General features: G+C 39.3%; 1 protein-coding gene across 5 annotated transcripts in view; it reads left to right on the forward strand.

The window, feature by feature from the left end:
• prex2 (phosphatidylinositol-3,4,5-trisphosphate-dependent Rac exchange factor 2) overlaps positions 1–12,475 on the forward strand; it is a 212,689-nt gene that overhangs the window by 79,842 nt on the left and 120,372 nt on the right. For all 5 annotated transcript variants that reach the window (XM_055928871.1, XM_055928872.1, XM_055928873.1 and 2 more), the window contains one exon: positions 8,286–8,386. In XM_055928871.1, coding sequence (XP_055784846.1) covers positions 8,286–8,386 — 101 coding nt within the window. The remainder of the gene's footprint in view (positions 1–8,285; positions 8,387–12,475) is intronic.

Here is a 12,475-nt window from a genome sequence, read left to right on the forward strand (position 1 = left end):
CCTCCCTCCCGCTCTGTCTCTCTCTCTGTAGTAGAGTGCCTCACAGAGTAGTCTGAGATGGGGTGTAAAGTGCTGTCTAACTATAATCCAGAGGGTTTTGGGTGTGGAACAACAACCGGTTCTCTCTCCTTTGGTTTGTGTGTAGACATACCGTCTGTGTCCCAAATAGCACCATATTTCCTGTATAGTGCACTCTGTGTCCCAAATAGCACCATATTCCCTGTATAGGGCACTACTTTTAATCAGAGCCTTATGATCTGCATACAGTAAATAATACCGGTTCTACAGAGATTCTCTTCAGTGTCTCTATAGTGGTCTGGAAAAGGTTCTGTGAGCTAGAAAGAAAGTATCCTGACCCTTTCCCCTTTTCAAAATGTTTTTACTTTACAGCCTTATTCTAAAATGTATTAAATTATTTTTTTCCTCATCAATCTACACACAATACCCCATAATGACAAAGCAAAAACAGTTTTTTACATAAGTATTCAGCCTCTTTGCTATGAAAATCAAAACTGAGCTCAGGTGCATCCTGTTTCCATTGATCATCCTTGAGATGTTTCTACAACTAGATTGGTCTCCATCTGTGGTAAATTCAATTGATTGGACATGATTTGGAAAGGCACACACCTGTCTATTTAAGGTCCCACAGTTGACAGTGCATGTCAGAGCAAAAACCAAGCCATGAGGGCAAAGGAATTGTCCATAGAGTTCCGAGACAGGAATGTGTCGTGTCACAGATCTTGGGAAGGGTACCAAAACATTTCTGCAGCATTGAAGGTCCCCAAGAACACAGTGGCCTCCATCATTCTTAAATGGAAGAATTTTGGAACCATCAAGACTCTTCCTAGAGCTGGCCGCCCAGCCAAACTGAGCAATCGGGGGAGAAGGGCTTTGTTTAGGGAGGTGAACAAGAAACCTGTGGAGATGGGAGAACCTTCCAGAAGGACAACCATCTCTGCAGCACTCCACCAATCAGGCCTCTACGGTAGAGTGGCCAGACAGAAGCCACTCCTCGGTAAAAGGCACATGACAGCCCGCTTGGAGTTTGCCAATTGACACCTAATGGACTCTCAGACCACGGGAAACAAGATTCTCTGGTCTGATGAAACCAAGATTGAACTATTTGTCCTGAATACTAAGTGCCACCTCTGGAGGAAACCTGGCACCATCCTTAAGATAAAGCATGGTGGTGGCAGCATCATGCTGTGGGGATGTTTTTCAGCGGCAGGGACTGGGAGACTAGTCAGGATTGAGGGAAAGATGAACAGAGCAAAGAACAGAGAGAACCTTGAAGAAAACCTGCTCCAGAGCGCTTAGGACCTCAAACTGGGGCGAAGGTTCACCTTCCAACAGGACAATGACCCTAAGCACATAGCCAAGACAAAGCAGGAGTGGTTTCGGTCTCAATGTCTCAATGTCCTTGTGTGGTCCAGCCAGAGCCCGGACTTGAACCCGATCGAACATATCTGGAGAGACCTGAAAATAGCTGTGCAGCGACTCTCCTCATACAACCTGACAGAGCTTGAGAGGATCTGCGGAGAAGAATGGGAGAAACTCCCCAAATACAGGTGTGCCAAGCTTGTAGCGTCATACCCAAGAAGACTCGAGGTTGTAATCACTGCCAAAGGAGCTTCAACAAAGTACTGAATAAAGAGTCTGAATATTTATGTAAATGTGAAATTTCCGTTTTTTTTTTAAACATTTGCAAATATTTCTAAAAACCTGTTTTTGCCATGTAGTTGGTTATTGAGTCTAGATTGATGAGAAAAAAACAACGATTTAATACATTTTAGAATAAGGCAGTAACGTAACAAAGTGGACAAAGTCAAGGGGTCTGAATACTTTGCGAATGCACTGTATATTGGTGATTACTCTGACATTCAAAAGCCCATATGGTTTGAGTACTGAATTAGCTACAAGCTTCTGTGTGTAAGCCCATGAAAGCTCATTAAGCCTATGAAAACATACAGTGGGGCAAAAAAGTATTTAGTCAGCCACCAATTGTGCAAGTTCTCCCACTTAAAAAGATGAGAGAGGCCTGTAATTTTCATCATAGGTACACTTCAACTATGACAGACAAAATTAGAAAAAAAATCCAGAAAATCACATTGTAGGATTTTTAAATAATTAATTTGCAAATTATGGTGGAAATAAGTATTTGGTCACCTACAAACAAGCAAGATTTCTGGCTCTCACAGACCTGTAACTTCTTATTTAAGAGGCTCCTCTGTCCTCCACTCGTTACCTGTATTAATGGCACCTGTTTGAACTTGTTATCAGTATAAAAGACACCTGTCCACAACCTCAAACAGTCACAATCCAAACTCCACTATGGCCAAGACCAAAGAGCTGTCAAAGGACATCAGAAACTAAATTGTAGACCTGCACCAGCCTGGGAAGACTGAATCTGCAATAGGTAAGCAGCTTGGTTTGAAGAAATAAACTGTGGTAGCAATTATTAGGAAATGGAAGACATACAAGACCATTGATAATCTCCCTTGATCTGGGGCACCACGCAAGATCTCACCCCGTGGGGTCAAAATGATCACAAGAACGGTGAGCAAAAATCCCAGAACCACACGGGGGGACCTAGTGAATGACCTGCAGAGAGCTGGGACCAAAGTAACAAAGCCTACCATCAGTAACACACTACGCCGCCAAATCCTGCAGTGCCAGACGCGTCCCCCTGCTTAAGCCAGTACATGTCCAGGCCCGTCTGAAGTTTGCTAGAGAGCATTTGGATGATCCAGAACAAGATTGGGAGAATGTCATATGGTCAGATGAAACCAAAATATAACTTTTTGGTAAAAACTCAACTTGTCGTGTTTGGAGGACAAAGAATGCTGAGTTGCATCCAAAGAACACCATACCTACTGTGAAGAATGGGGGTGAAAACATCATGCTTTGGGGCTGTTTTTCTGCAAAGGGACCAGGACGACTGATCCGTTTAAAGGAAAGAATGAATGGGGCCATGTATCGTGAGATTTTGAGTGAAAACCGCCTTCCATCAGCAAGGGCATTGTAGATGAAACGTGGCTGGGTCTTTCAGCATGACAATGATCCCAAACACACCGCCCGGGCAACGAAGGAGTGGCTTCGTAAGAAGCATTTCAAGGTCCTGGAGTGGCCTAGCCAGTCTCCAGATCTCAACCCCATAGAAAATCTTTGGAGGGAGTTGAAAGTCTGTGTTGCCCAGCAACAGCCCCAAAACATCACTGCTCTAGAGGAGATCTGCATGGAGGAATGGGCCAAAATACCAGCAACAGTGTGTGTGAAAACCTTGTGAAGACTTACAGAAAACGTTTGACCTCTGTCATTGCCAACAAAGAGATAAACTTTTGATATTGACCAAATACTTATTTTCCACCATAATTTGCAAATAAATTCATTAAAAATCCTACAATGTGATTTTCTGGATATTTTTTCCCTCATTTTGTCTGTCATAGTTGAAGTGTACCTATGATGAAAATTACAGGCCTCTCTCATCTTTTTAAGTGGGAGAACTTGCAAAATTGGTGGCTGACTAAATACTTTTTTGGTCCCACTGTATCCCACTGTATACTTGCCCCTACTTGTCTTGTTGAACACCTCTGTGGACATATTTAAATGTGTTTTAAAATATGAACGTGCACTAACAGTTATTTTTTTTGTCTTAGGCCAGACAAAATTGATTCACTGTATAACGGAAAGTGAGGCGAGCGAGCAAAAAATAATTAGAAAATAAATGTGTGAATTGGATAAGGAATTGTCCTAGGTGCTTGTGCAGGTTCTAGGCCTAATGTGAGTTTCAAGAGTTCTATAAGGAAAATTGACACAATTTTGCTTAAAAAGAATGCACATGCTACAATGTTACAACCATTAGAAATGAAACACAATGGGAGGATTAACTTGTCACCGTTTCTGTATTCCTGATAAAAAAAAAGTGCAATCCAATCTCGTAATTTATTGTGACGTAATGGACTAATTAAAGTTTTTATCTAATTCAAGAATGATTGACAATAAATAATTGTAATCAAATTAAGATGTTGATGTATAGAAACGAGTTCATTACCTGAATGCGTCTCTGTAGCCTATAGGCGTTAACAAAATATTCATACAAATATGATTAGGCCTCTCATAGATTAGAGGACTTGTAGAAAGAGTGTCAATCAAAGTTAGGTCTGCCAAATTAATACATACATCCAGTCATAGAGTATAGCCTTTCATCATCAAAATACAAAAAAAATGGTTTATAACACGCACAATTAGAAGCGTCAGTCTATATAGAGCAAGCTTGACTGAATTCCAGCCCAGTAACTTGCTCACCGCATCTTCCTTCGTTTGTCTCGTCTGGCAGCCACGAAAAGCCCCCACCTTGGAGATGTCGCTAACATCGCTGTGGAGCTGCTGATCTGCACGGAGTGTGTGCCACTGGCAAAATACTTTCTGGACATGCTAGCTGTTCTCTGCGGTGCATCATCACTTCAAACGCATTCAGTCTTGGTGTTATTGGTTGGCCTACTACTAAAAAAATATATATATTGAACCTTTATTTAACTAGGCATGTCAGTTAAGAACAAATTCGTATTTACTATGACGGTAAAATGAGAGTTATGAATCGCAAATCGCCATATAGCTGACACACTTCGTCAATCATTTTGACTTCAATTTGGTTGTCCAAAATACTATCAGCTTGCACTGCGTCTTTGCTGATTAATGCCCTGATCTCAGGCCAGTCAATTGGTTCAATGACATTGTGGTTTCGTCTATTAATTATCTATTATTATGTCTATCTATTATTCTAATAGATCTGAAAATGATGCATTAACCATGAATTTAACCAACTGTTTGTTTATAATGTTGGACGTCCCAGGTTGAACCTGGACACATAAATAGTAAGAATTTGCGCCAGCGTGTGTTTCACTGTCCAATCCGAGGCTCGAACATGATCTGAACGCCTGATCTGAGGCCGTTTGCTCTCTTGCGCATAAACTTGCAGACAGTGCATTATGAACGAAGTGCTGCCTATATTGCCCCAAAGATAACACCCTTTTCTTTCTTCCGGGGTGTGGAGAAAAGTAAGGCGGGACATCCGTTAAACAGTAATTCAACTTTGTCCGGCCTTAGCCTTTAAAAATGACTATTTCGACTTTGAATGTTGTAGCGATCAATTGTCCGATTAGCAATCACCCATATTAGCAAACTGATTTAATTTCCAACTTCACATCTCCCTAGTAGGGCCCTATAGGTTGTTTATCGTATAGGGTCCTATAGGTTATTTATCTTAATGAACAATATCAGCTAAATGTCCACAATTACTAATCTGTTTGGTCAGTGTCGATCGTTTTCTGTTTATCGTCCCCTGTTTATTGTCCCAGCTCTGTGTGTGTGTGGAGGTATGTGAGAGAGAACCCCCCCCGGATGTTCTGAGTCTCTTTCTTTCTCAGTCTCTCTGTCTCGCTGAGGCGTGTCAGTTTATTTACAAGTTGTGAACTCCTCTCTAATTGCTGGGGTTTAATTGTGGTCTGGGATCAGATAATATCCAACAGAAACCACTTGTGGTGGTCATCTTCAGGCAGCTGTCATGCCATTGTAGATGTGTAACACACACACACGCATGAACACACACGCACAGACAGAGATGGGGCTCACTAGTAAACCAATCCTCTTTTGTGATATCAGGTTTACGTTTTTGGAGCAATGTGTTGCTAATGTATTGTTACAGTAAGGTTATTGTTTATTTTGTGTCTTTTGTAAACATGCCAAGACTTACAGAATACAAACAAGCTCAGTACAAATATTTAGCTTGAGGTTTATTGCTTCCTGTATTGAATATAAACCTGCTTAGTGCCGCTTACCAATAGTACTATACGCCTTGAGACAAGTAGGTATGCATTGAAATCAAGCCTACATATACACGGAGTGTACAAAACATTAGGAACACCTTCCTAATAGTGAGCTGCACTCCCTTTTGCCCTCTGAACAGCTTCAATTAGTTGGGCATGGACTCTGTTTCAGAGGGGTTGGGTTAAATGTGGAAGAGACATTTCGGTTGAATGCGTTCAGTTTTGTAAGTGACAAGCTATCCCCGTGCCCTTTCCTTTCCACAAGGTGTCGAAAGCGTTCCACAGGGATGCTGGCCCATGTTGACTCCAATGCCTCCCACAGTTGTGTCAAGTTGGCTGGATGTCCTCTGTGTGGTCGACCATTCTTGATACACACGGGAAACTGTTGAGCGTGAAAAACCCGGTATTGTTGCAGTTCTTAAACACATTCAAACCGGTGCGCCTGGCACCTACTACCATACACCATTCAACATGAATAAGGGATCATAGCCTTCACCTGGATTCTTCTTGCGCTCAGACTATGTCACGGAAAGAGCACGTTGTTTTGTACACTCAGTGTCAACTAGTGTGGACTGTGGTTCACGTCCCAAATAGCACCCTATTCCCTTTATAGTGCACACTACTTTTGCCCAGGGCCCATGGGGAATAGTATGCCATTTGGGATGCAGACAGGGAGCAGATTGAAACTGTTCCAGGCTTCCATTCATTGCGTAAGTGACCTGTATTACTCCCGGGGGTTTTTCTCTCTGTGGCAGGGTGACAGGGGGTTGACGGTTTGACTAATCTATCCTCCATTCTGGGGGTTTTCTCATCTGGCTCTGTCCACTCTGGTAGTGGAGATAGGAGACGGAATGAGAGGGAGGAAAAGGGGAGAGGGAGGGCGAGGGGAAAGAGAGAATGTGGGTAAGAGGTGGAGGAAAGGGGGAGAGAAGGAAAGGGAGGAAGCTAGGTGTGCCGTGAGGAGAGTAGAGAAACCAGGAGATTTGTTTCTCTCTGAGATCAGTCCAACCCCCGACAGCCCTGCCCTGTCCTTCACTCCTACCATCCGTACACGCACACACACACACACACACACACACACACACACACACACACACACACACACACACACACACACACACACACACACACACACACACACACACACACACACACACACACACACACACACACACACACACACACACACACACACACACCTGCTGTCTAGAGCTCCGACCTGAAGATCACCGGCGTCATGATTTGACCTCGTATTTTTCCCAGTTCCCAGTTGTTTCGAACGCGGCAACAGTTTAGGAAGACCACAGAATTCCGCTGGTGAAGCTGGGCATGTTTGTTGGGGTTCTGTGGAGGGAGGGAATGCTGAGGATTAATCTATCTTTCTCTCCGTCTCCCTCTTTCTCTCTGTCCATCTTTTTCTTTTTCTCTCTACTCTCCTTCTCTCTGTCTCTCCCGCATGATTACAGAATTATACAGAAGTATCCTATTTAGCTTGTTTAGGCCACAAAGAATTCGATTGGTACGGTGTTTATTTCTACTCTTGCTGTTTGTTTCCTCCCTTGTCTGAAATGATCAACATCAAAATGATCTCTGTTTTTACCAACTACCACCAGACACTCACAGATTTGATGGGTGTCATGTGTTTGTCAAAAACAAATAACAGCACAGTTGGACAAGACAAAGAGATGAACTAAACCCTCCCCGGGAGATTTAACAAACAGAAAAGACCCCACAAAATAAATAAGAATCTAGTCAGCAGTAAGACTGTGGCCCAAATGGCATGCGATTCCCTATATAGTGCACTACTTTTGACCAGAGCCCTATGCTAGTGAGCGCTAGCTAATGCTAACTACTGTACATTAGTATAATATTTTTTTCTACAAATCGATACTAGTATTCAAATATCAATATAATATCATCCCAAAATAATATTGCGATATGTAACTATCCACCCCCCCCCCTCCCCCCCATCACTACTATTTAGGGAAAAGGGTGTACTTAGGGACGTTACCATAGTCCCGTCTATTTAGGGGAACATTTGGAGAAACGTTATCTTTTGAGAAGGTGTTTGTTTTGGTGTTGAAATCACTCTCTGGGACCCTGTTACTTATCTGAGGCATTCTGCTCCTTCTCCACGTTCACTGCCGTGGGGACGTCCATTGGACCATTGGCTACTCCCTCAATTAAGCTACATTCGCTGGACTGGTGCTTTCCTAACCGTTCATCTTCCAACATGTCCCTGTCATTTCTATGGAATGATGGTCGTTTTGTGTGTCCCCAGTGAGTTTGTGTCCTGGGTCGGCTGATGAGCAGTGTTTTAGATTTACGTCTTCCTAATTAGTGTTTTGGTGTTGTATGTTTTAAGTCTCCACAGTGACCATTGTTTGACGGTTTTGAATTGTTTTTGTGTGTCCCTGGTGAGTTTATGATAGACAATGTGTTATTTCCTGTCCCCCCCAGTGAGTTTGTGAGCTGGCTGGTGGACATTGGGGAGACTGATAACCCAGAGGAGGGGGTTCATCTGGGACAGGCTCTACTGGAGAACGGCATCATACACCATGGTAAGTGATTCACTATACTGTACGTTCATCATCTAGTCCAGGGTTCTCCAACTGGGTCGAATTTTCCCAAGTTTCTTCCACCTACATCTAAACCTGAAACATCTTCCTCTTCCTCCTCTTCCTTCACCTCGATGTTCCCCATACGCCTAACAATCACACTTATGTCTTTCTCACCTTGTTATCCCTAGTCCTTCCTAAATGTTCTGTTTCTCATCATCCCCAGAAACAAGAACATACAGTATACCTACAGTGTATTTATCTATACAGTATACAGTATACCTACAGTGTATTTATCTATACAGTATACAGTATACCTACAGTGTATTTATCTATACAGTATACCGTATACCTACAGTGTATTTATCTATACAGTATACAGTATACCTACAGTGTATTTATCTATACAGTATACAGTATACCTACAGTGTATTTATCTATACAGTATACAGTATACCTACAGTGTATTTATCTATACAGTATACAGTATACCTACAGTGTATTTATCTATACAGTATACAGTATACCTACAGTGTATTTATCTATACAGTATACAGTATACCTACAGTGTATTTATCTATGCAGTATACCTACAGTGTATTTAACTATACAGTATACCTACAGTGTATTTATCTATACAGTATACAGTGTATTTATCTATACAGTATACAGTATACCTACAGTGTATTTATCTATGCAGTATACCTACAGTGTATTTATCTATACAGTATACCTACAGTGTATTTATCTATACAGTATACCTACAGTGTATTTATCTATGCAGTATACCTACAGTGTATTTATCTATACAGTATACCTACGTTGTATTTATCTATACAGTATACCTACAGTGTATTTATCTATACGGTATACCTACAGCGTATTTATCTATACAGTATACAGTATACCTACAGTGTATTTATCTATACAGTATACAGTATACCTACAGTGTATTTATCTATACAGTATACAGTATACCTACAGTGTATTTATCTATACAGTATACAGTATACCTACAGTGTATTTATCTATACAGTATACCTACAGCGTATTTATCTATACAGTATACAGTATACCTACAGTGTATTTATCTATACAGTATACCTACAGTGTATTTATCTATACAGTATACCTACAGTGTATTTATCTATACGGTATACCTACAGTGTATTTATCTATACAGTATACCTACAGTGTATTTATCTATACAGTATACCTACAGTGTATTTATCTATACAGTATACCTACAGTGTATTTATCTATACAGTATACAGTATACCTACAGTGTATTTATCTATACAGTATACAGTATACCTACAGTGTATTTATCTATACAGTATACAGTATACCTACAGTGTATTTATCTATACAGTATACAGTATACCTACAGTGTATTTATCTATACAGTATACCTACAGTGTATTTATCTATACAGTATACCTACAGTGTATTTATCTATACAGTATACCTACAGTGTATTTATCTATACAGTATACCTACAGTGTATTTATCTATACAGTATACAGTATACCTACAGTGTATTTATCTATACAGTATACAGTATACCTACAGTGTATTTATCTATACAGTATACAGTATACCTACAGTGTATTTATCTATACAGTATACAGTATACCTACAGTGTATTTATCTATACAGTATACCTACAGTGTATTTATCTATACAGTATACCTACAGTGTATTTATCTATACAGTATACAGTATACCTACAGTGTATTTATCTATACAGTATACCTACAGTGTATTTATCTATACGGTATACCTACAGTGTATTTATCTATACAGTATACCTACAGTGTATTTATCTATGCAGTATACAGTATACCTACAGTGTATTTATCTATACGGTATACCTACAGTGTATTTATCTATACAGTATACCTACAGTGTATTTATCTATACGGTATACCTACAGTGTATTTATCTATACAGTATACCTACAGTGTATTTATCGATGCAGTATACCTACAGTGTATTTATCTATGCAGTGTACCTACAGTGTATTTATCTATGCAGTATACCTACAGTGTATTTATCTATGTAGTATACATACAGTGTATTTATCTATGCAGTATACATACAGTGTATTTATCTATACGGTATACCTACAGTGTATTTATCTATACAGTATACCTACAGTGTATTTATCTATACAGTATACCTACAGTGTATTTATCTATGCAGTATACCTACAGTGTATTTATCTATGTAGTATACATACAGTGTATTTATCTATGCAGTATACATACAGTGTATTTATCTATACAGTATACCTACAGTGTATTTATCTATACAGTATACCTACAGTGTATTTATCTATACAGTATACCTACAGTGTATTTATCTATACAGTATACCTACAGTGTATTTATCTATACAGAATACAGTATACCTACAGTGTATTTATCTATACAGTATACCTACAGTGTATTTATCTATACAGTATACAGTATACCTACAGTGTATTTATCTATACAGTATACCGTATACCTACAGTGTATTTACCTATACAGTATACAGTATACCTACAGTGTATTTATCTATACAGTATACAGTATACATACAGTGTATTTTCTATACAGTATACCTACCATGTATTTATCTATACAGTATACTTACAGTGTATTTATCTGTACAGTATACAGTATACCTACAGTGTATTTTTATATACAGTATACAGTGTACCTATAGTGTATTTATCTGTACAGTATACAGTATACCTACAGTGTATTTTTCTATACAGTATACAGTATACCAACAGTGTATTTATCTGTACAGTATACAGTATACCTACAGTGTATTTATCTATACAGTATACCTACAGTGTATTTTTCTATACAGTATACAGTATACATACAGTGTATTTATCTATACAGTATACCTACAGTGTATTTATCTATACAGTATACCTACAGTGTATTTTTCTATACAGTATACAGTATACATACAGTGTATTTATCTATACAGTATACCTACAGTGTATTTATCTATACAGTATACCTACAGTGTATTTTTCTATACAGTATACAGTACATACAGCTGAAAGCTTGCTCTGAATACTGTACCTCTCCTCCTCATTTTCTCTCTCTTGCTCTCTTCCACCCTCTTTCTCTCTCTGTCTCCCTTTTTCTCTCTTTCTTTCTCTCTCTCTCAATTCAATGGGCTTTATTGGCATGGGAAACATATGTTTACTTTGCCAAAGCAAGTGAAATAGGTAATAAACAATAAAAAAAAGACTTTTCAAATGTCAATATGTCATTATGTCATGTTGTAACGATGTACAAATGGTTAAAGTACAAAAGTGAAAATAAGTAAACATAAATATGGGTTGTATTTACAAGGGTGATTGTTCTTCACTGGTTGCCCTTTTCTTGTGGCAACAGGTCACACATCTTGTTGCTGTGATGGTACACTGTGGTACTTCACCCAATTGGGTTTGTTTTTAATGGCTCTTTTCTAGATTTGGATAATTAGCAGGTATCGGCCAAATTCGGCTCTGCATGCATTATTTGGTGTTTTACGTTGTGAACTGCACCCTTGTCTCAACCATTGCCCTTGTGCAAAAAAACTGTTATTTTTCAGTTTAATACTACATGTGGTGTTTGAGTAAATCGATTTTATGATGTCGTATACTTTACCCCCAATGCCACTTTAGAGGGTTTTGTAGTATAATCCATCATGCCATAAGGAATCAAAAGCATTCTTAAATCAAGAAAACATTCAAACACTTTCCCTTTGCTTTTCTGTTGAACATGCTGGTTTATTAGGGTGTGTAATGTGGTCTGTTGTTCTGTGTTTGGGTAAAAAGCCAATTTGTTTGTGTGAAAAGGTCTCTATTTGGTCATTGAGCATACGGCAGAGCAGTTTCCCATGTTACTGGTGACACATATTCCCCTATAGTTATTAGGGTCTAATTTGTCACATTTTATAAATATATATATATATAAATTTTGGGTTATGAGCCCCTGGTTCTAAATATCAGGGAAGCAGCCACTCTCCAAAACCAGGTTGAATAGTTTTAATAAGGCATCCTCCAGTACTGTGTTTTAAGCATTTCACAGCCCACCTCTC

Source organism: Salvelinus fontinalis, chromosome 7, assembly GCF_029448725.1.
Source record: "Salvelinus fontinalis isolate EN_2023a chromosome 7, ASM2944872v1, whole genome shotgun sequence".
Taxonomy (NCBI): domain Eukaryota; kingdom Metazoa; phylum Chordata; class Actinopteri; order Salmoniformes; family Salmonidae; genus Salvelinus; species Salvelinus fontinalis.